The 23,046-nt window shown below is 33.3% G+C and overlaps 2 protein-coding genes across 2 annotated transcripts in view; both read left to right on the top strand.

Annotated features, from left to right (window-relative positions):
* Nucleotides 1-23,046, top strand: part of LOC126885265 (GTP-binding protein REM 1) — a 779,234-nt gene that overhangs the window by 640,082 nt on the left and 116,106 nt on the right. The gene's annotated exons all lie outside the window — the stretch shown is intronic.
* LOC126885268 (uncharacterized) lies at nucleotides 8,197-9,115 on the top strand. Its single transcript, XM_050651756.1, has 2 exons — nucleotides 8,197-8,280; nucleotides 8,335-9,115. Exon 2 carries the CDS (start codon nucleotides 8,505-8,507, stop codon nucleotides 9,111-9,113), a length of 609 nt encoding a protein of 202 aa, XP_050507713.1. The 5' UTR covers nucleotides 8,197-8,280; nucleotides 8,335-8,504; the 3' UTR covers nucleotides 9,114-9,115.

Raw genomic sequence — 23,046 nt, 5'->3', positions numbered from 1 at the left:
CATATTTTGTTTCTTTTTATCTTTTATTTCTGTGGAAAAGATTCTTGCAATTGAAGGTATTACACTAATATCTCTATAGTTATTACTCGATCTCTTGTTTCCTCTTTTAAATATGGATGACATGTGTGATACATTTTATTCACTTGGAATGTCTTCTCCTCTTACAATTTTACTGAATAACACTCGACTAAATGATACGACCTCTTCTCCTCCATATGTCAACAATCCATTTTTATATTTCCTGTCACGGGTGCTTTGTTTCTTCTAGTTTTTTTAAATGCTTTGTTTATATCTTCTTCTGTGATTTCAGCTTCGCCATTCAGTCGCCATTGATATCGTAATATCATGTGTCACATAAATTCCACAAATGTGTCGTAAATCAAAAGTAGCAGCTCTTCTGAAACCTGGTAAAGACCCTGAACTACCGAGTAGCTACCGTCCGATATCTCTTCTATGTCATTTATATAAATTGTATGAACGCCTTATTTTGAACCGCATCCAGGAAACATTAGATGCAAAACTAATCCCACAACAAGCAGGCTTTAGACCAGGTAAATCATGCACAGGCCTAACAAGTTCTGAACCTAACAGAGCACATAGAGGAGGGATTTGAGCAGAGGGAGATAGTGGGAGTAGCCTTGATAGACCTCACAGCGGCCTACGATACGATAAACCACAGAACCTTGCTAACTAAGATCTATAACACTGTGCTTGACTATGACCTGGTAAATATCATTAGATCACTGTTGTGTAATAGACGCTTCTACGTTGTGCTAAATGGAAAGAAGAGCAGATGGAGAACCCAAAAATGGCCTACCTCAAGGAGCATCCACACTATTTAACATCTACACCAATGACCAACCAATGCATCCTCGGACTAAAAGTTTTGTGTACGCTGACGACCTTGGTATCGCCGTAAAGGGGAAACACTGACACAAGTAGAGTCGGCAATGCAAGAGGCTTTAAACACGATGTCAACTTACTACAAACAAAACTCATTAAAGCCAAACCCTACTAAAACCCAAGTATGTGCATTCCACCTCAACAACCATCTGGCGCATGTAAAACTGAATGTTTCCTTAGAGGGACAACGCTTGGAACATACTGATAAGCCCAAATATCTTGGAGTGATACTAGAGCGGTCACTAACGTATAAATTCCACTGTCAGAGCAAAAGACAAAAGGTTTTTACGAGAAACAACCTTCTCCGGAAACTTCTAGGGGGCAAGTGGGGTGCAAAGCCCCAGGTCTTAAAGTCAACAGCTGAGGCCTTATGTTTCTCAACAGGGGAATATGCTTGTCCCGTCTACGTTGTATGAAGCCTATCCCTCTACCATTACTGTACAGGGCAGCTGGATTCGCATCACCAGACGACCGTAGATGCGCCTCATAATATGTGGAGAAGTTCAGGCAAAGTTTCGATGAAAGGCACCAATTATAAGGGTTTGACGAACCGCCAGGAATCAGCTGACTTAAATCAAGGAAAAGGTTTATGCGAAATGTCAGCGTCGAACCATCCGAACTGTTCCCCCTACATCCAGAACGACCTAATGGAACGAACCTGGACTGGAGAACCTGGCGGACACTCAACCGAATACGCACAGGTGTTGCCCCTGTAAAACAGAACCTTATTAAATGGGGCATCAAAACAGATAACGACGCACTCTGTGAATGTGGGGAAATACAGAGCGTGGAGCATCTAAGAGTATGCAGACTTTGCCCATCACAGTGCACCCTCAATGATTTATGGCTCGAAAATACAAAGGGTGTAGATGTAGCCCGATATTGGGCAGAAAAACTATAGTCGGTTCCAGACACGAAAAAGTAAATTATCATGTGTCACATGGCTCGAATGATAGATAACAGATGGACAAAGCGGATACTGGAATGAAGACCAAGAGATGATGTCTACCGAAGCAGATGTCGTCCACCAACACGTGGGACTGACGATCTAAAACGTTGTCATAGGAATTGGATGAAAGGGGCACAAGATCGAAATAGATGGAAAATTGTGAGAGAGATCTATGTCCAGCAGTGGACAAGTGAAGATTGAATGATGGTGTGTCACATATTGGAATGTACTTTCTTCTAGTAATGCCTAAGAAAATATTACTTGCCATGATTTTTTATTATTTGATACGCCACTGAATAGTAGAGTGTTTCATTTGGCGAACAGAAATTCGTTTGTGCGAAGATTTTTCGTTACTTAACAATTTAGTGTGAGATATAAGAACCCACAAACATGAGAAATTTACTAACATAAAAACATTCCCCGTTTAGATATGCTTTTGTTTACGTTTGTCTATTTTTTCCTTGTTGGAGTAATAAATTATACAATCAAATTAAATATGTTACGGGCAATAACGTAAATCCCGCCAATAACGTTATAGTCCAGAGTAATAAGGATTTTCTCGGGACAGTCAAAGATCCAGGTAGCTGACTACTTTTTTAGTTATTGTAGACCTATAGGAAGAAAACCTACCTGTTTCCTGCCTAGAGGTCGCGTCCGCTTTTTAGTTAATAACAATTTAGTGCAAAAAATCGCGATTTTTTCCATTTTTTGCACTCCATTCAAAACTAAATACACACACCGGCAAAATTAGCCGAACACTTTAAAAATGGGACATGTTTGATGTCTTGAATTTCCTAAACCTGTTGGCCGATTTGAGTGATTCTTTTAGTATGTTATAGCCTTATTAGTTAAGAATATCGTTGTAATAATATTGTTGCTAGACAGGTAAATGTCATTTTATACCGGGTGTTACAATCGTACTGTGTTTTTTTCTTAAAATTCGGAACACCCTGTAGAATATTCTAGCATATATAAAATATTAAAATTAAAACTCAATTGTAGACTTAGGCTTTCTTAACATTTTCTTTTTTGGTTCGTTTGCTTATGTTGGAAAATAAAAAAGTTATGTGCTTTAACAACTAGCCATGCTTTTTATCAATAAATCCTCATAGTAGGGGAGGAAAGTATGCTAAATTTGCAGTTACTCGAGCGTTATGGAGACCTATTGGATTGTGAAGAGTGGGTGCTAAAACCAAAAAAAGTTAAGTAAGTTTTCTATAAAGTGTGGGTGTAAGGTAATGGTAGGGGAGCAAAGTATGCTAAATTTGCAGTTACTCGAGCTTTATGGGGACCTATTGGGTTGTGATTATTAGGTCCTAAATCAAAAAAAAGTTAAGTAAAATTTTCCATTTTGGTATGGACTTTCCATTTTTTAATTTAATTTTCCATTTCCACCAATCCTTTTTTCCGATTATAGCGCCATCTATCCATAATTGGAAAAAATGTTGAGAATAAAAGTTGCTTTTTTACGTCAAGGATCCAAATCTGCAATAAAAATTGAGGGCTCTTATTTAAGATTTTAAAGTAACTCCCCACCCCACCACCGTGATGGGGTCGTGTTTGGTGCCATTCGGTAGATTTTTGAAAAATATTGAATAGGTGTATTTTGCAGTTTTACGATCTGATGTTCATTTCGCGAAATATCGCAGGGTTTGTATTTAAAAATTTTAATTTACCCCCCACCCCTCACCGTGGGGTGTCACGAGCCCCCACGGAGGTGGGGTGGGGGATTTAATTTAAAATCTTAAATAGGGGCCCCCAATTTTTATTGCAGATTTGGATGCTGTACGTAAAAATAAGCAACTTTTATTCGACACATTTTTTCGAATTATCGATAAATAGCGCTAAAAAATGAAAAGTCCCCCACTTTGTGGGAAACTTAACTTAACCTTTTTCTGATTTTAGCACATAATCTTCACAATCCAATAGGTCCCCATAACGCTCGAGTAACTGCAAATTTAGTATAATTTCCTCCCCTACTATGAGGATTTATTGATGAAAAACATGGAAAGTTGTTAACGCACATAACTTTTTTATTATCTCACATAAGTAAATGAATCAAAAAGCAAAATGTTAAAAAAGCCTAAGTCTACAATAGAGTATTAATTTTAATATTTTACATATGCTAGAATATTCCACAGGGTGTTCCAAACTTTAAGAAAAAAACACAGTATGATTGGTACACCCGGTATAAAATGATATTTACCTGTCTAGCAACAATATTATTACAATGATATTCTTAAATAAAAAGGCTATAACATACTAAAAGAATCACTCAAATCGGACCATTGGTTTAGGAAATTCAAGACATCAAACATGTCCCATTTTTAATGTGTTCGGTTAATTTTGCCGGTGTGTGTAGTTGACATAAAATTACAAAATTCAATTTTTTAGATCATTGAAAAACCTTCAAAATGCCGATTTTTGAAAGTTAAAAAGTTAATTTGTTGCTACGCAAACTGCAAAATAAGTGAAAATGGTACTTGATTGATACTGACAACTAATATTTATAAAAATATCCATTCATTTTAGAGAAAAAGTTTTAATAGAAGGCCTTTTAAGGCCTTCTATCCAATAAAAGTTAATAACAAAAATTGTAGCCAACTTTGAGATTCACATTTCAAAATTAATTAGAATGTTACAGAGGGTGTTCGATAACATAGTGACAGACCTAACTTATGTTTTTTTTTTTAATGGAACACCCTGTATATTATTTTATATTCAAAATCTTCTTAACTTCGCCATTACAAATGTATAAAGGATTGTTATGTTATACAGGGTATTTTACAAAGTTATAACCAATTTTATACGAAAATTGTAACAAGTTAACTCATTGTATAAATAAAAATAAGCACAAAAGCAATGGATTATTGATGCTATAATTTTTTATTTATTATCAAAATTTTCATAAATTCTTCTTCTTCTTTTTGTATAGACATGACTGTCTGTTTTTTCAATGTGCCTCTAGTAAGTTGTCGTTCAATCGTTTTCATGGTCTTACCACTGATCGTCTTCCTATTGGGAACCGTCTCTCACTGTCCTGACTACCCTATTTGTTGTCATTCGGCTTATGTGGTCATTCCATTCTATTCTTCTGTTTTTTACCCTGTCTTCTGTCGTATAACTGCACTTCCAGCTCTGTCCCATACAGTCTCACCATCGATTTTTCGAAGGGTTTTCATCTCCGCTGTTTCGAGCAATCTTTTTGTCCTCTCTGTGTGGGGTCGTGTTTCTACCGCGTATGTCATTATTGTTCTGACTGTTTTGTAAATTCTGCCTTTCATATCTTTTCCGATATTTTTATTTCTCCATATTGTGTCATTCAGGCAACCTGAATTCAGGCAGATCTTTCATTCTGCGTTTAAATTTCTCAAAAATACTTATTAGTTTTCTCAGGATTCCAAAGTTCTACGTTCTACAGTGTGGCAAAACGAAATGGAATAACTTCATTATTTCGTAAACCGACGACTAAAAAATCCGGAAACAGGTCAATTTTTATTTTTAAATTATGATTTTGTGGCATTTACATACTAGTGACGTCATCCATCTCGAAGCTGAAATAAAAAATATACATGTGGACCAATGTAAAAAAGGTAATTTCATTGTTGTCTTCTTACCGGCGGCGTGAGAAATATAAAATAAGATTTACTATTTTATTTGGACATAAGCCACAATTCGAGTTTGAAATAAGTTTACTTGACGTTTCGACTTTCACTTCGGAAATCGTTATCAATATAAAAAAAACATTCATAAATTAAAAATTTTACTTTGTTTCTGGTGAAGCAACGCAGTTGGAACAAGCAGAATATTATAATTGTCACCGGAAAGCGAAAAAGGTAACGCACAACTTGAAAGAGCTTATATATTTCTAACTTCGTTTCTGGTGAAGCAACGGAGTTGAAACAAGCATATATATTATAATTGTGTCACCGGAAAGCGAAAAAGGTAACGCACAACTTGGAAGAACCTATAGATTTCCAACTTGGTTTCTGGTGAAGTAACGCAGTTGGAACAAGCAGATATATTATAATTGTGTCACCGGAAAGCGAAAAAGGTAACGCACAACTTGGAAGAAACTATAGTTTTCTAACTTCGTTTCTGGTGAAGCAACGCAGTTGGAACAAGCAGGTAATATTATAATTGTGTCACCGGAAAGCGAAAAAGGTAACGCACAACTTGGAAAAGCCTATAGTTTTCTAACTTCGTTTCTGGTGAAGCAACGGAGTTGGAACAAGCAGATATATTATAATTGTGTCACCGGAAAGCGAAAAAGGTAACGCACAACTTGGAAAAACCTATAGATTTCCAACTTGGTTTCTGGTGAAGTAACGCAGTTGGAACAAGCAGATATATTTTAATTGTGTCACCGGAAAGCGAAAAAGGTAACGAATGACTTGGAAGAGCCTATAGTTTTCTAACTTCGTTTCTGGTGAAGCAACGCAGTTGGAACAATCAGATATATTATAATTGTGTCACCGGAAAGCGAAAAAGGTAGTCCCTGAAAACTATAGGTCTTCCAAGTTGTGCGTTACCTTTTTTTCGCTTACCGGTGACACAATTATAATATATCTGCTTGTTCCAACTCCGTTGCTTCACCAGAAGCGAAGTTAGAAAAGTATAGGGTCTTCCAAGTTGTGAGTTACCTTTTTCACTTTCCGTTGACACAATTATAATATATCTGCTTGTTCCAACATTGTTGCTTCACCAGAAGCGAAGTTAGAAAACTATAGGTTCTTCCAAGTTGTGCGTTACATTTTTTGCTTCCCGGTGACACAATTAAAATATATCTGCTTGTTCCAACTCCGTTGCTTCACCAGAAGCGAAGTTAGAAAACTATAGGGTCTTCCAAGTTGTGAGTTACCTTTTTCACTTTCCGTTGACACAATTATAATATATCTGCTTGTTCCAACCCTGTTGCTTCACCAGAAGCGAAGTTAGAAAACTATAGGTTCTTCCAAGTTGTGCGTTACATTTTTTGCTTCCCGGTGACACAATTATAATATATCTGCTTGTTCCAGCTCCGTTGCTTCACCAGAAGCGAAGTTCGAAAACTATAGGGTCTTCCAAGTTGTTAGTTACCTTTTTCACTTTCCGTTGACACAATTATAATATATCTGCTTGTTCCAACCCTGTTGTTTCACCAGAAGCGAAGTTAGAAAACTATAGGTTCTTAAGTTGTGCGTTACATTTTTTGCTTACCGGTGACACAATTATAATATATCTGCTTGTTCCAACTCCGTTTCTTCACCAGAAGCGAAGTTAGAAAACTATAGGCTCTTCCAAGTTGTGAGGTACCTTTTTCGCTTTCCGGTGACAAAATTATAATATATCTGCTTGTTCCAACTGCGTTGCTTCACCAGAAATGAAGCTAGAAATCTATAGGTTCTTTCAAGTTGTGCGTTACCTTTTTCGCTTTCTGGTGACAATTATAATATTATATCTGCTGTTTCCAACTGTGTTGCTTCACCAGAAACAAAGTTATATTTTTAATTTATGAATGTTTTTTTTTTGATATTTTCAACTAAGGCGCGCCAAAACCAACACACCACTCGCAAACCCGTCCAAATACGTATTGCGAACCATCAAAGCTTTTGTTGAAAAACCGACAGAAGTTAGATTGTGGTGCGCCGTGTGCGTGCCGTTTGTGCGACACTTGAAAACACGTACTAATCTGATGAACATGCTCGCACGAGCGGCTCGCACACCGAGCAGAGCGCATATGTAGGGGAGACCGGGGTTAGTGTGCCATAGGGGCAAGTTCGCCCACATGCCGTATTTCCTATGTAAATCACGATAGTGCGCCAATGGCCTGACCACTCCTTTGTTACCTCGCCCGGCAACTGCGAGTTCCGTTTTAGTTATCTATAAGACTTCGTTGCGTGCATACCGCTGTTTAAGTGTTTTTCGAATTGGTGAGTAAATTTTACCTCTGTTACATTTTTAATGTTTGTGTAGGTATATAGATAATCTACAAGTTTTTATTTTTAAATATGCAAATACATGCTACTATTGTAATATATTGGTAGAATTGTAGTTTTAAAATATCGCTTATTTTGTTAACTGGCTACCATTTTTGTAAAATATTCTAGTCGGGGCTAGTTGGCCCATATTAGCTGGGGTTAGTTAGCCATATGGCGAACTAAACCCTGGTCTTTTATTGTGCTTACATACAAAACGAAATCTTTTACTTTTTAGAAAAAAAAATGAGAACATACAAAAGGAAAAGTGAGAAGGGTAAAACCCCGTACGATATTATGAAGCGAGCAGTGAAGGTTGTCCTTGAAGAAAATTTTTCGGTCAGAAAAGCTGCAAAAAATTTTGAGATACCAAGAAGAACCTCAGAAAAAAATTGCAAAAAATTTATGGCAGTTCAGGAACAAAATGGAAATTTGATAAATATTCAAATAGGTTACGCTAAAAGCCGACAGGTATTCTTTAACTTAATTTTATTTTCTTTTTCTTCAGCCGATTAAAATTTGTAGGTGTTTTCTACTGAACAGGAAGAACTTCCAAGAAACCCCCCAAAATATAAAATCGAGATTTGTTTGTACTGGATGTCCCTTTAATAGAAATATTTTTGGGGAGCAAGATTTCTTACCTGCGTAGGTATACAACCGATGGGCCTCCAAATACAGTGATTGCACCAAATTAGATGAATAATAGCACATTAGAAATTAATGCATCCCCCAAATTAACTACTCAAAAAAAAATAAACAATCATCTTGAAGATAAGAAGAATTTGATGGGTGCTATAAATAATGACATCTCTTTGAAAGATCTGTTAGAAGCCGGACCGTCACATGTTCCTTCTCCCGTTTGTGAGAAATATTTGGAAGAAATCAGACCGTTAGCAAAAGCAGGAGAGAGAACAAGTAAAACAGGAGGCAGAAAACGTAGAACCACAGCAATGTTAACGGATACACCAATAAAAGATGAGCTTGAGTTAGAGAAGCAGCAGAGAAAAAAGAAGAAGACAAAGCAAAGTAAAGCAGGTTTAAAGAATGTAAAAAGAGACATATGTTCTAAAAAAACGAAAGCTAAAGAGATAGATTCATCTTCAGAAGAGGACGAATGCTTCTATCTAATATGTTTCGAATTATTCTCTAATAGTGTTAGTAAGGAGAAATGGGTACAGTGCACTAAATGTAAAGAATGGGCTCATGAAGCTTGCACAGCTGGAGATATCCTTTTTTTGTGTGCGATAACTGTTTGTCCGATGCGGATTAGTGATTGTATATTTTTACAAATATATTTTAATTGATATTATCGTTTTGTATATTCATTTAAAAGTATGGGCATACTTACCCCAATGATGTGGCTCACTTGCCCCGCTTCAGGGGTTAGTTCGCCCACTGGACCAGCCGAACAAAAATACGTATAATCCCTTTAAAAATTTGTTTTGAGTATTTATTTCTACTGTAATATAGTGTTCACACCTTGTATTATATTTTATAATAGTTCAGAAAAAGTAATCTGGTTTCATGTAATTGTAAAAAAATCAAAATCCAAAAAGTGGGCCTACTAACCCCGGTCTCCCCTATACCTGCCTTTACGATGAATTCTCTAACATTTTCTGCGAGTTAGGAAGTACCACGTTTTCAATGAGGAGTTTTCTAAAAAAAAAAGAAAATAACTATCTATGACTGCCGAGTGGGAAAGAACTAAACTCTCGTCTCGCGTAACTACCAGCTTCCACTCTGGTTTAGCACTTCTTTGCTCTTTGCTCGTACTCTTTCTTCGCTCCACTCTGAACGTGCACTTCTTTGCTCTTTGCTTGTGCTATTTGCTCGCACTCTTTCTTCGCTCCACTCTGAACGTACGCATAGGTAATGTTGTATACTTATTGCTGTTATTAAATTTTACTGAAAAAATAATGTACTTGACTTTTAACTCACCCTTTATTAGATATAAAGTAAATCAGCAATATCAATCATTTTTTAAAATTTTGACAATAAATAAAAAAATATGGCATCAATAAACTAGTCCTGTCGCCAGGGGGGGGTACAACGGCCTCGTTAATTCAGATGGACTTACTCAAGTTTTTTTTATGTATTTTGACCCGTAGAACACGAATTTTTTGGGTAACAGTTGATCCGGATGTCGATAAGATTGTTATAGACCAAGAACTTGAGGAATCAAATAACAGCGATTTTTGGCAAAACAAAACAATATTTTGTATTTTTTGGGCCATTTTAAGTAAAAAATATTTCTACAAGTTTTTTCGTAGGATGCACAGTTTTCGAGATAAACGCGGTTGAACTTTAAAAAAATCGAAAAATTGCAATTTCTGAACCCGAATAACTTTTGATTAAAAAATAAAATAGCAAGTCTGCTTACCGCATTTGAAAGTTTAAGTCAAATTATATCGGTTTTGATTATTTGCATTGGTAAAAATTTATTTTTTTATTGTTTAACAAAGCTATAAACACGTAGGGTTCCCCGTGCTTTTACATGCGTTTTACCGCATGTAACGTAGAAATAGTCTTGATTGCACTAGTACCTATTCTACCTACTCGTTCGATTTTAAATGAGAAATCATAGAAACATCACTCACGCACTAGTTGTTTGTAGCTTTGTTTAACAATAACACAATAAATTTTTAGCAATGCAAATAATCAAAACCGACATAATTTGACTTGAACTTTCAAAGGCGCTAAGCAGAATTGCTATTTTATTTTTTAATCAAAAGTTATTCGGGTTTAAAAATTGCAGTTTTTCGATTTTTTGAAAGTTCAACCGCGTTTATCTCGAAAACTGTGCATCCTGCTAAAAAACTTGTAGAAATATTTTTTGCTAAAAATGACCCAAAAAATACAAAATAGTGTTTTGTTTTGCCAAAAATCGCTGTTATTTGATTCCTCAAGTTCTTGGTCTATAACAATCTTATCGACATCCGGATCAACTGTTACCCAAAAAATTCGTGTTCTACGGGTCAAAATACATAAAAAAAACTTGGGTAAGTCCATCTGAATTAACGAGGCCGTTGTACTCCCCCTGGCGACAGGACTAAACCATTGCCGTTGTGCTTATTTTTATTTATAGTCTAGTAAAATAAAATTACACTACATGTAAATCAAAATGTAAATTCGTACAAGTTGAAACTAATTCTATATCAAAGTTTAGGTGGGTACAAAAGGTATTTTCAAGAAAGTATCCAAATCATACAAAGGGGTCATTGTTTAAATAATTAAAAAGGGGTCATTTTTGCAAAAAAAATTACTTTTTTAACGTCTGAGGTCGTTCAATTATTAATGAAGGTCTATAGGATTGTCTTCTGCAAATTTGAGGGATAAATCTTTCACATAAGACTTACTAAATTAAATTTGACCCCCTATTTATTTAAATAATTATACAAAAAAGTTTAAAAACAAATTTGCAAAAAATTATTTTAGCGTTTTAAATAAGCACTATAAAATATCCTATTTTACAGGACAAATTGCGCTATTTTATCAGTATTAAGTAAAAAAAATTGGTCCAAAAATATTTAATATTTTTTGAGATATTGAATTTGTTTATTAAATGCTACTCTATTTTCAATTGCAAAAACGCAGTTGTTGCCAAAGAAATATTCACCTGTATTAAATCTTATTATTTTTATTTTTATATATGTTTTCGATAAATGTATTGACAAATTCAAATTTCAATTAAACTTCCCCCTAAAATAGCATTTAAAAATTATTCAAATTTGTTTATAATTTGTTTTTTTAATAACGTCGCGGAGATTAAATATTTTGAAATACCGTTTCGATAATTACGTTCCTGGTAATTTTTCACTAATTAACAAATTTTTTTGTTTTTTTTTTCCTCTTCTTTTTTTTTCTTGGAGTTATGTTACTACGGGCCCTTTTAGGGTTAAGTTTCATTAAGAATGTCGAATCTCCAAGTTGTAGATTCTAGACCTAAAAATATTAAGCTTTAACTAAAATCACTTAAATAAAATGTGGCTACTTACTGAGTTACAGGGTGTTTTATTTAATAATTTAAAAATTATTTTTACCAAGTACTTTCAAACTATTTGACGTATCCTTATCATACTTGGCAGAAAGTATGGGTACTATACAGTCTACTAAACTGCGATCAATAAATGTTTCTAGCTACTACCAGAGGCGTACGACAGGGGATAGATAATGGTTGACCCTTCCCAAATTCTACGCCACTGAAGGAATTACTATTTTAGCGAAATTTTTAGATTCTCCAATACTTTCTATGTAAATAATATACTCTTTACTGGTAACGATTAAGTCATTAGTTTTCGAGATATTGGACATTAACAATGAAACGGCATATTTATTTTGATTCATTCATTCATTCATTTTAAACTTCCAATATCTCTCAAACTGATGACTTAATCGATACCAATAAAGTTATTTACATATAAAGTATTGGAGAATGGAAAAATTTCGCTAAAATAGTAATTCACTCAGTGGCGTAGAATTTGGGAAGGGTCAATCATTCACTATCCCCTGTCGTACGCCTCTGGCACTAGCTAGAAACGTTTATTAATCACAATTTAGTAGGGTGTATAATAGCCACACTTGCTGGCAAGTATGATAAGGATACGTCAAATAGTTTTAAAGAACTTGAAAACAATAATTTTTAAATTTTTAAATAAAACACCCTGTAACTCAGCAAGTAGCCACGTTTTATTCATGAGATTTTAGTTAAATCTTAATATTTTTAGGTCTAGAATCTACAACTCAGAGATTCGACATTATTAATAAAATTTAACCCTAAAAGGGCCCGTAATAATATAACTCCAAGAAAAAAAAAGAAGAAGAAAAACGACAGAAAAATTTTTTTAATTAGTAAAAAATTCCCAGGAACCCAATTATCGAAACTGCATTTCAAAATACTTAGTCCCCGCGACGTTATTAAAAAAACAAATTATAAACAAATTTGAATAATTTTCAAATGCCATTTTAGGGGGAAGTTTAATTGAAATTTGAATTAATCAATACAGTTATCGAAAACATACATAAAAATAAAAATAATGAGATCTTAAGCAGGTGAATATTTCTTTGGCAACAACCGCGTTTTTGGAATTGAAAATATAGTAACATTTAATAAACAAATTCAACATCTCAAAAAATATTAAAATATTTTTCGACCAATTTTTTTTTGCTTAATACTGGTAATATAGCGCAACTTAGTCTGTAAAATAAAATATTTTATAGCGCTTATTTAAAACGCTAAAAATATATTTTTGCAAATTTGTTTTTTTAAAGATTTATATACAATTATTTAAATAAATAGGGGGTCAAATTTAAATTAGTAAGTCCTATGTGAAAGATTTACCCTTCAACTTTGCAGAAAAAATCCCATAGGCCTTCATTAATAAGTGAATTACCTCAGCTGTTAAAAACGTAATTTTTTTGCAAAAATGACCCCTTTTTAATTATTTAAACAATGATCCCCTTGTATGATTTGGATACTTTCTTGAACATATCTTTTGTACCCACCTAAACTTTGATATAAAATTTGTTTTAACCTGTACGAATTTACATTTTGACTTTTTTTTATTTTATTAGGCTATTATACAGTGAGTTGAACTTGTTACGATTTTCATATAAAATTGGTTATAGTTATAACTTTGTAAATACTCTGTATAACATACCCAACCTTTATATTTTGAAAGTAACAGGATCTATTTGTTTAGGATGGAAACTAGTTAAAATTCATTGAAGGGTCTAAAAGGGTCTAATGTACACAATGGTCCCCTCTTCAACTTGTTGTGGTCAACTTATCGCAGCGTCTAAACAGCATTGCAATCATCAACAAATCACAGCAACTTGTCATCACAACTAGTTTCACAACTTATCGCCGTGTTTAAACGCCCCTTAAAGGAAACAGTTTTGACTCGTTAGTCAGGTTAGAGGTTAGTCTAGCAGCGTGATGGGCGGGCCCGGGGTAACTATTTGGGTGGAGTGGAATTTTGACTTGTTTTTGAATGAGTTCAGAATCCAGCAGCCCGATGAAGCATTGGATTTTTATAATATAATTATTTAAAACCTTTTGTTGGTCAACCGCCTAGAGCAGAGTTGTGCCGAAATACATGTATTTTGTATGTTCCGAAATTTGCTCGCGGAAACTGTATATAAAGACGTCAGAAGAATACTCGGAATAATAAAAGAATAATTAAAAATTTGCATGAAATATTCCTTACACATACTTCCTTACAGACACCGTAATTCTAATAAATACATCATAAAAAGAAAAAATACTTTATACAAATTGAATTATCATATCGGTATGATGATCAAAATTCAGTAATTTCAAACCCAGTGAAATCATCAATCTCGAAACCTTTGAAATTTTTCAACCGCTTCATCAGCACACGACCTAAATCAAAGTTCAAAGGAACGTTAATATCTTAAATAAATCATTTCGAAAAGAAGATAAACTTTTAAATAGCTGGTTTCGCAGAGTTCCCCTTAATAAATCCTCAACTTCACCATTACGGCTACAACATAAATTTACAGTATCGAAATTATACAACTCTGTAAACTCCCTCAACTCTTATTACCGTTATCCATACTAAAAGTTTCGATTTCAATTAGAAAACTTTCAAACTTTCAGCGTGCCACAGGGCTCCGTATTCTTAACTGAATTAAAACGACACCTCTTCTTTATTTGAATATATAGCCGTACTTACTAAACTAATATCAGCACCAAGTTACCATTCTATCCCTTAAAGGTAACAACAAGAAAAGTTGGTTGAATGTCTTGTTCGAAAATGCACTCTATTTTCCATTGTATTCGTTTGTATGTAAAGAGTAAAGAAAGTGATTTCTTAGTTACAATAGCTTAAAACAAAATGAAATAAAATATGGATATAAAACAAATTATAAAAAGAGAATGTGTGTGTACTTTGTACGCACGTAAGAAGATATTCTTCTATTATATAATAGGTAATTTAAACGAAGTAAATATACTTAAAAGGTTATTTGTACTTATTTTATTTAAAAATCAAACTAACTTTCTTATCTACCACTTTCAAAAAAGAAGAATATCTTCAAAAATTATATAATAATATACTTACAATCATAAAATCTATAAAAAAAATAAAAAAAATAATAACTTGCTTGGGCTTGAACCCACTTCACGTCTACCGCGCCGTACGAAAGTTGACGCCATTTCAAACTGCACCAAACTCTCGTATACGTCATGTGGGAATATACACAAACTAAACGTTTACACCATAAATTTATATGAATTTAATAAAATTATTAGTTTGATTTTTGTCGAAATAAAATACAACAAAATATAGAGTAAGAAAACGATATATGAGATGAAGATTTGTAGAAAGTTTGTTCGTAATCAGATTATGTAAATTAAAGCATTGCCTACTAATAGGTAACTACATTATTATGTTTACATTTTCCAAATAGATAGGTATTGAAACTATTAGGTATTTCTAACTGAAACATTTAGAATTACGTACCTGCGGCTTTTCAAAACTATTTAAAAAGTCACTATAATTATAAATTTGATTTTATTTCTGTCCACACATCAATAAAAACTAATATTATACAATATTTTTGTTTACCGATAACCTCCATATTGAACAATTATTGACAGATCATTTCAAAATTTCAACACCCAATCAGAGCCCGTATAACAACTAATACCATACTGTCGGTGTGCGCATCCGCGCGGATCAATCAAATTTTACCCTCAATCGATTCGCCGCTAAAGAAGAATATCTTCAAAAAAATCTAATAAAATTAGTACGAGGATAGTAGTCTAAAAACAAAAATAAATATAACGGCAATATAATTATGTCACTGCAAAGACAAAAACAAAAAGCAATAAACCATTGGGAATAGTAATATCAAAACTCTAAAACCACGAGAATCGCCATCAATAGTTCTTCTTGTTCTTTCTCCTCAATTAAGTAATTCTGTTTATTCATTGGCGGATTGAGACTTTTATGGAAGGTTGTCACTCCATCTCTAACTCAGTCGTCCGATACTTTTTCCACCGTTTGGATCTCTTGTTATTTTAAACACACGGGTCTCCCCCATTCTGCTTATTTTATTCCATTCTTATTCTATTGGATGCCCATTCGTTTATATGCTGTACGTTACATTTTCTTCTAATGTCTTCACTGCTCTTTCGATCTCTCTGTTGTTTATAGTACCTAGTATACAGGACCAGCGAGCTTTAAAGGGATCATAATAAATACATGTATTTCGGCTCTAGGCGGTTGCCCAACAAAAGGTTTTCAAATAATTATTATATTATAAAAGTCCAATACTTCAGTCGACTGCTGGATTCTGAACTAAATTACGCAAATACAAAAGCCCGCCTCACATTTACCATTTCAGTCTGTTTTAAATTAGCCGAACGAGTCTAGAGGTGGGCTAAATTGGGTTAAGTGATATTTTATTCATTGTGATTTTTGTCTGTAATTGTGATTTAACAGAGCAACGAAATATTCGTATGTTAAACTCCTAATAGAAAGTGTTAGCACTATGGACCATCGTAAAACTCTACACGTGTTATTATTTTGTTTAGGTCACTATTATAAAATTGGGTTTGCTATTAGAACGCATACCATGCCACCAGTGCCAAACAAAAATAGAAAAATTTAGTAGTTTATGGAACGTTTTTATATAAGTGGATGATAATTATGCATCATGCAATATTTGTAAGATAAAGCTATCTTATAAAACTTGGAGAACGTAGAAAACAAAATTTTAATACATTATTGTTTCCTATAATGCACAAAATGTTAAAGGTGGTATACAAAATGATATGAAAATGAAACATTTTGGATGCTTTGCACACACATTACACTTTATTGTGAACGATGGCTTAAAGTATGAGGAAATCAGCCACAATTTAACTTAAAAAATTATTTTATTGACGTATTGACTACCACCTCGGATGTCGTTATCAAAAATGATATGAGGAAATCATTAAAAATTTAACCAAACTAAAAAATACCATAAGCCACTTTAAAAAGAGTTCTAAAAGCAACTGCTAAACTTTTAGATTTTCAAAAAATCCAGAAAATGGGAATCTTTTCAAATTACTGCAAGATGTTTCCACACGTTGTAATTCGTCATTTTATATGTTGGAAAGATTTATTCAGCTAGAAGAAATTGTTAAGGCTATTATAAGCGTAACAAATATATACATAAACAATAGTTCAACAATGTATGAGTGGAATCTTATTAAACAGATATCCCAAATAGTAACATCCTGTCAATTTCAACTTTTCTTGGCACAATAAGGTTTCGACTAATTCCTTTTAACCTTTAACTACCCGCACATCAAGTTATAACATAACTACACGCGTTGCGTACTTTATACGCCACAAGAAAATACACTTAAAACAGCGGATTTCTTTATTATTTTTTTTTTTTGAAAAAATACACTTAGTTGTTTGTTATAAACCTTATTCGGCATCAGTGAATACTTGGAGTTCCTTCTCAGTAAGTCAATTGGGATTTATAACTGGGATCATGGACTAACTGGATTCCATGATAAATAAAATAATTACTAATAAAAAATTTTTTGAAATGTGATTTTTTACAGAAGAAAAAGTATTGTTTATAAAGAAAAATATATTTTGTGCCATAATGACTAAAAAACAATTGAAATATGTACTTATATTACTACTTTTATATTAATAAATTCGTGGCGTAAATTGTCCACCACCGGAAACAACCAATAATAAACTGTAAATTACGATCTTCCCAGAACGCTGCGAATTTTTGCAGTTACTCGAGCGAGTCACATTATTACATGGGGAGAAACTTTGTACCCTGAAAATGTACCTCTACCATATATCGGCTCTTAATGCAGGGGAGTTCGTTAAGGGGGGGCCGAAAAAAAATCTAACCTTAGAAAAACTCGAAATCATCACATTAAGATAAAGTAAGTAAAGTACATGCAAAACAGTGTATATTTAAAAAATCTGACGATTTGAGCGGGGCGTAAGGAAATGGGTAAGTCCCAAAATTTCACAAGAAAAAAGCGAATATTTCGCGAAATGAATGACACATCCAAAAACTAAAAAAAATATGTTCTGAATATTTTTCAAAAATCTATCGAATGATATTAAACACGACTTCCCACGGAGAGAGGTGGGTGGTAAATTTAAAATTTTAAATACAAATCCCGCGATATTTCGCGAAATTAACATCAGATCCACTTTTTGACATTAATAAACGTCAAATACAGTTGCATCTAAAATAGCTCCAGAAAAAATTAATTTTTTAGTAGTTTAACTTAAATTAATTTTATAGTGGTTTTAATTATCATTGATAAGAAGTTTCAGTCCTATGGGTTAAACAGCCTAGGCTTCTTTTCACGGTGTTTAACTTTTGTGTGAACAGTTTAAAATTTGGCCATGGTTAAACGTACCTAAATATTGACATTCAGCTCGCAGTTTTTGTGACAATTAAAACATTTAAATTTCATCGTGGATAAAAACATTTACATATTGTAGAATAGTGATACAAAAGTGAAAATATTCTCCCCAGATGGGGGAGAATATAAAAAAGACGCCAGTGTGCGAACTAAATACTGCTGAAGTTATTAGTGATAGTAATCAAGACATGGATACAGGAACTATCACCACAAATTCTTCTGCTACAAGGGAGGTAAAACTTTTTAATATTAATTGTAATAGTTACGACTTTCAAAATTGTTGTGTTTATGTTGAGAAGACCAATGATCAGAATATTTCCCGTTTGCATCCAATGGTTGTTGCAGATATTTTACATCAAAAATTAAAGATTAATAATATTAAGCAAATTAAAAGTATAGGAAGAAACCGTGTTAAAGTAATCCTCAAATCTATTTTGGATGCAAACAATTTAGTCAATAATAGTCACTTAAAGGACGATAATTTAAAAGCGTACATTCCAAATCACCTCTTGGAAATCAAAGGACTGATACGCGATGTTGATACCAAATATAATATTGACTATTTGAAAAAATATATGAACTCTAGTTCACCAATTATTGATATTAAAAGAATGCACAGGAAAGTAGAAAAGGATGGAAATACAGAATACGTCCCTAGACGTAATGTTATAATTACTTTTGAAGGTAATTGTTTGCCAAACTTTGTTGTGATAAATTATGTATTTTTCCAAGTGGAAAAATTGTTGGGTAAAGTGACGCAATGTTATAAATGCCTCAAATATGGACATATTTCTAGACAGTGTAAAGGTACACAGGAATACTGTATACAATGTGGACAAATTAAAAATGACATACATACATGTGATGAAACAAAAAAGTATTGCATACACTGTAAAACTGATAAGCATATATCGATCTCTAAAAACTGTCCTTTTTTCGAACATCAAAAAAAAATAAAAAATATCATGATTGAACATAAAATCTCATATTTGGAGGCAAAAAATTTGAGTGACTCATCATTTTCTGGTCTTATTTCTAATAACAGATTTGAAATATTGTCAAATTCAGACAAAGAATTTCCAAAATTAACTAACTCCTCTGAAGTTAGTACATCTCCTTATTTCAAGCCATTGAGGCCTCACCTACAGAAACCCAAAAGTTTTAGCCAACCAAGCTGTAGTACATCAAGCACTGAGTATAGTGCAAATAAAAAAAGAAAAGTATCATCTCCAACTTCCGAAGATCCTACACCATATCTCATCCCTTTCAGATTTGGACCGTCTCAACCTTTACCTCCCTTAAATAAGGAAAGTTTTCCTAATACAGACAATGATAAAAATAAGTTAGTAGATTCCTTAGTACTTCTTTTCTCAAGTTTTATTCAAAATATTAATTGTTTAGAAGAGGCAAAATCACTTGACATGAATTTGTTAGCCAAAGGTATTAATAATGTTCTAGATAATATTTTAAAAAATAACTCATCTAATGACGAACAAATCTAAACTCAAAATAATACAATGGAATGCTCGATCAGCTGTTGCTAACAAAAACAGCCTTATTAACTTTTTAATAACCGAAGATATTGACATAGCTTTAATAAGTGAAACTTGGTTTAAACGGGATGTTGTATATATTTATAGAGGTTATAATGTGATACGCGAAGATCGCGATGACGGCTATTCTGGAGTTGCTATTTTAATTAAAACTGGTATTCCTTTTGAGCGCATAACAATTAAAAAAAATTATATTCAAGACTTGCTTGCTTGTGGTATTAAAATCAACTATAAACAAAGTTATTTAAGTTTACTCTCTGTATATAGGTGCCCAAAAACTAAAACCAAAACCGAAGATTGGGATAAGTTATTTTCTCAACTAAAACACCCTTGTATCATTGGAGGAGATATGAATGCACATAATTCTTTGTGGGGCTCATATAAAAATGATAATATAGGCCATCAAATTGTGGAGACAATTCAGAATTTAGATTATGTAGTAATGAATAATGGACAACCAACTTGCCAAACGAGTCCAGGAAACTCAGATTCCATGATTGATGTCACGTTTTGCTCACCATCCCTTTTTGATAAAACTTCGTGGTCTGTAGATCTTGATACCTTGGGATCAAATCATTTCGTTATAAAGGTTGTGATCGATGTCTTGGGAACTAATGCTAATACCATTTATCCCAGTACTAAGTGGAACATTAAAAAAGCAAATTGGTCATTATACTCTCAGCTTGTTGATACCTTATTAAACGAAAAACCTCACACATCCTTAAATACCCAAGAAAAATATAATTTCCTTATTGACTGTATTAATGAAGCTTCTAAACAATCTATTTCTGAATATAAACCATTTAAATGCAAACGGACTCCCCCTCCGTGGTGGGATTCGGAATGTGATCAATCCGTTGCAGAAAGAAAGAAGGCATTAATAAACTATAAAAACAATTCTTCTCCTGAAAATTTTTGTAAATGCAAAGAAGTAAATGCTCGTGTCAAAAAATTCCTAAAATTAAAGGCCAAACAAAGTTGGGTTGCATGGTGTTCAAAATTAAATAAACAAACTCCATCTAGTCTTATTTGGAATCAAGCAAGAAAAATGAATAGGAAAAAAGTTAATTTTTCATTACCTCTAAGTAATTCATGGGTAGACGATTTTTTCGATAAAATAGCTCCACCTTACGTAAATAACCAGTTAGATGTTATTAATTCTAAAACGCTTCCATCTGATCAGAATCATTTTCTCCTTACACCTTTTTCGAGAACTGAATTAGAATTTGCCCTTGATAATCGCGTTAGTACCTCACCAGGATACGATGCAATCAAATATCCTATGATACAACATTTACCAGATAACGCAAAACAATTACTTTTAAATATATTTGACCAGATAATTATTGAAGGCAACAGCATAATAGATTTTAAGCGTATTATAGTCGTTCCTATTCCCAAACCGGGGAAAGACCCTAAATTAGCTGAAGCTTACCGACCGATATCATTATTATCATGTATATTGAAGACTCTCGAACGGATGGTTAAGATTAGGTTGGATTGGTGGCTAAGGGATCAAAATCCTTTACCCGCTAACCAACATGGTTTTAAAAAAGGTTATGGAACTTTAGATTCCTTAACAACTCTTGTTGTAGACATTCAGAACAGTTTTTCCAGGAACAGTTATGTGCCCGCTTTATTTTTAGACATCGAAGGTGCTTATGACTCTGTCTCTCTTTCAATTCTCCAAGAAAAAATGATTACATTTTTTAATATTCCATCACAGTTTGCTTCTAACATTGTAAACCTGTATAAAAATAGAATAATTTATTTAAAAAATAATCATACTCTTATAGGCCCTAGACTTAATAATAAAGGATTGCCTCAGGGCTCCGTTTTGAGCCCTATTTTATTTAACATTTACACAGCAGATCTACACAACATCACTATTAACAATATTGCATTTAATGTTGTACAATATGCTGACGATTTCTGTTTGTACACAGAACACAAGAAATATCAGCAATCCATTGAAAACTTGAATAGTGTCTATGGTCTCCATAACAAATGGTTTATTGAAAATGGTTTTGAATTATCATGCAGTAAATCACAAGTTTGTTTATTTACCAGACATAACTTTCCTAATATTAGCACAATCACCTTAGGTGGGCATAAATTTTCTTTTAAAAATAAAATTAAATATCTTGGAATGATACTCGACCAAAAATTGACCTGGAAGTTACATATTGACGACATGTTGAACAGGTGTAATAAGGGAATAAACTTTCTTAAATCAATTAATAGAACTTGGTGGGGATCGGATGTTGAAGTAAGTTTATTATTTTATAAAGCTTACATACGATCTATTTTCGATTACGGCAGTGTTTTGTATGGATCAGCAAGTAATGCACTACTAAACAAAATCAACGTTTTACAGAATTCAGCCTTACGAATATGTCTAGGAGCTATGAGATCCACTCCAGTACAAGCTTTATATTTGGAAGCCTTGGAACCTCCTTTAAATCTAAGACGAAGTTTTTTGTCCAAAAAATATTTAATGAAAGTATACTTAATTAACCCTCTTCTATACCAAAAAATAGTGACTTTAAGTTGCCATGATCTAACCAATAAATATTGGCAAAAAAAGAAATCTCCCTTACTGTGTGAAGCTTATAATCAAAATATAGTACTCTTAAAAAATATAGATAAAACGAACGACTTATTCAAAAACTACGCGTACTCTTCTTTCTTTTCTCCTACAGATATTATTGTACCAAATTATAGTGAAAACATATATTTAAATAAAAATATTCTTTTATCCATAACGAATAGTTACAATGAGTCAATAGCTCTATATACAGATGCGTCTAAATCTGCAGATGGAACTGGATGCGCCTTTTTTATACCATCGGGACATACAGAAAAGAAATTCAAACTGAAACCGGAGACTTCGATTTATACAGCAGAGGCTATTGCAATATATGAAGCTTTACTATATGTAGCTGAATTTGATTTCGCCCATATTATAATTTTGTCTGACTCCTTAGCAGTATTGAAATCTCTTGGTAAATATGGACCCCCAAACATCCAAGACTGCCCATACATTTATAAAATTAAACATATTAAACAAAATCTTTTAACCAAAGGAATCAATGTACATTTTATCTGGATCAAAGCACACGCAGGATTTGAACATAATGAGTATGTCGACTTATTAGCCAAAGAAAGCGTTTCATCCGATACCAGTATTCTACATAAAATAACACTGACTGATAGTATAATCTCTTTCAAGTCAACACTGCATCGGGAGTGGAGCTACCT

This window comes from Diabrotica virgifera, chromosome 5 (assembly GCF_917563875.1).
Source record: "Diabrotica virgifera virgifera chromosome 5, PGI_DIABVI_V3a".
Classification (NCBI taxonomy): Eukaryota; Metazoa; Arthropoda; class Insecta; order Coleoptera; family Chrysomelidae; genus Diabrotica; species Diabrotica virgifera.
The sequence above is the reverse complement of the archived record's forward strand: the minus strand, read 5'-3'. Positions and strand labels throughout refer to the sequence as shown.

Coding starts and splice junctions, on each gene's coding strand:
- LOC126885268 (XM_050651756.1), top strand. CDS start 8,505: ATGAATAATAGCACATTAGAAATTAATGCATCCCCCAAATTAACTACT.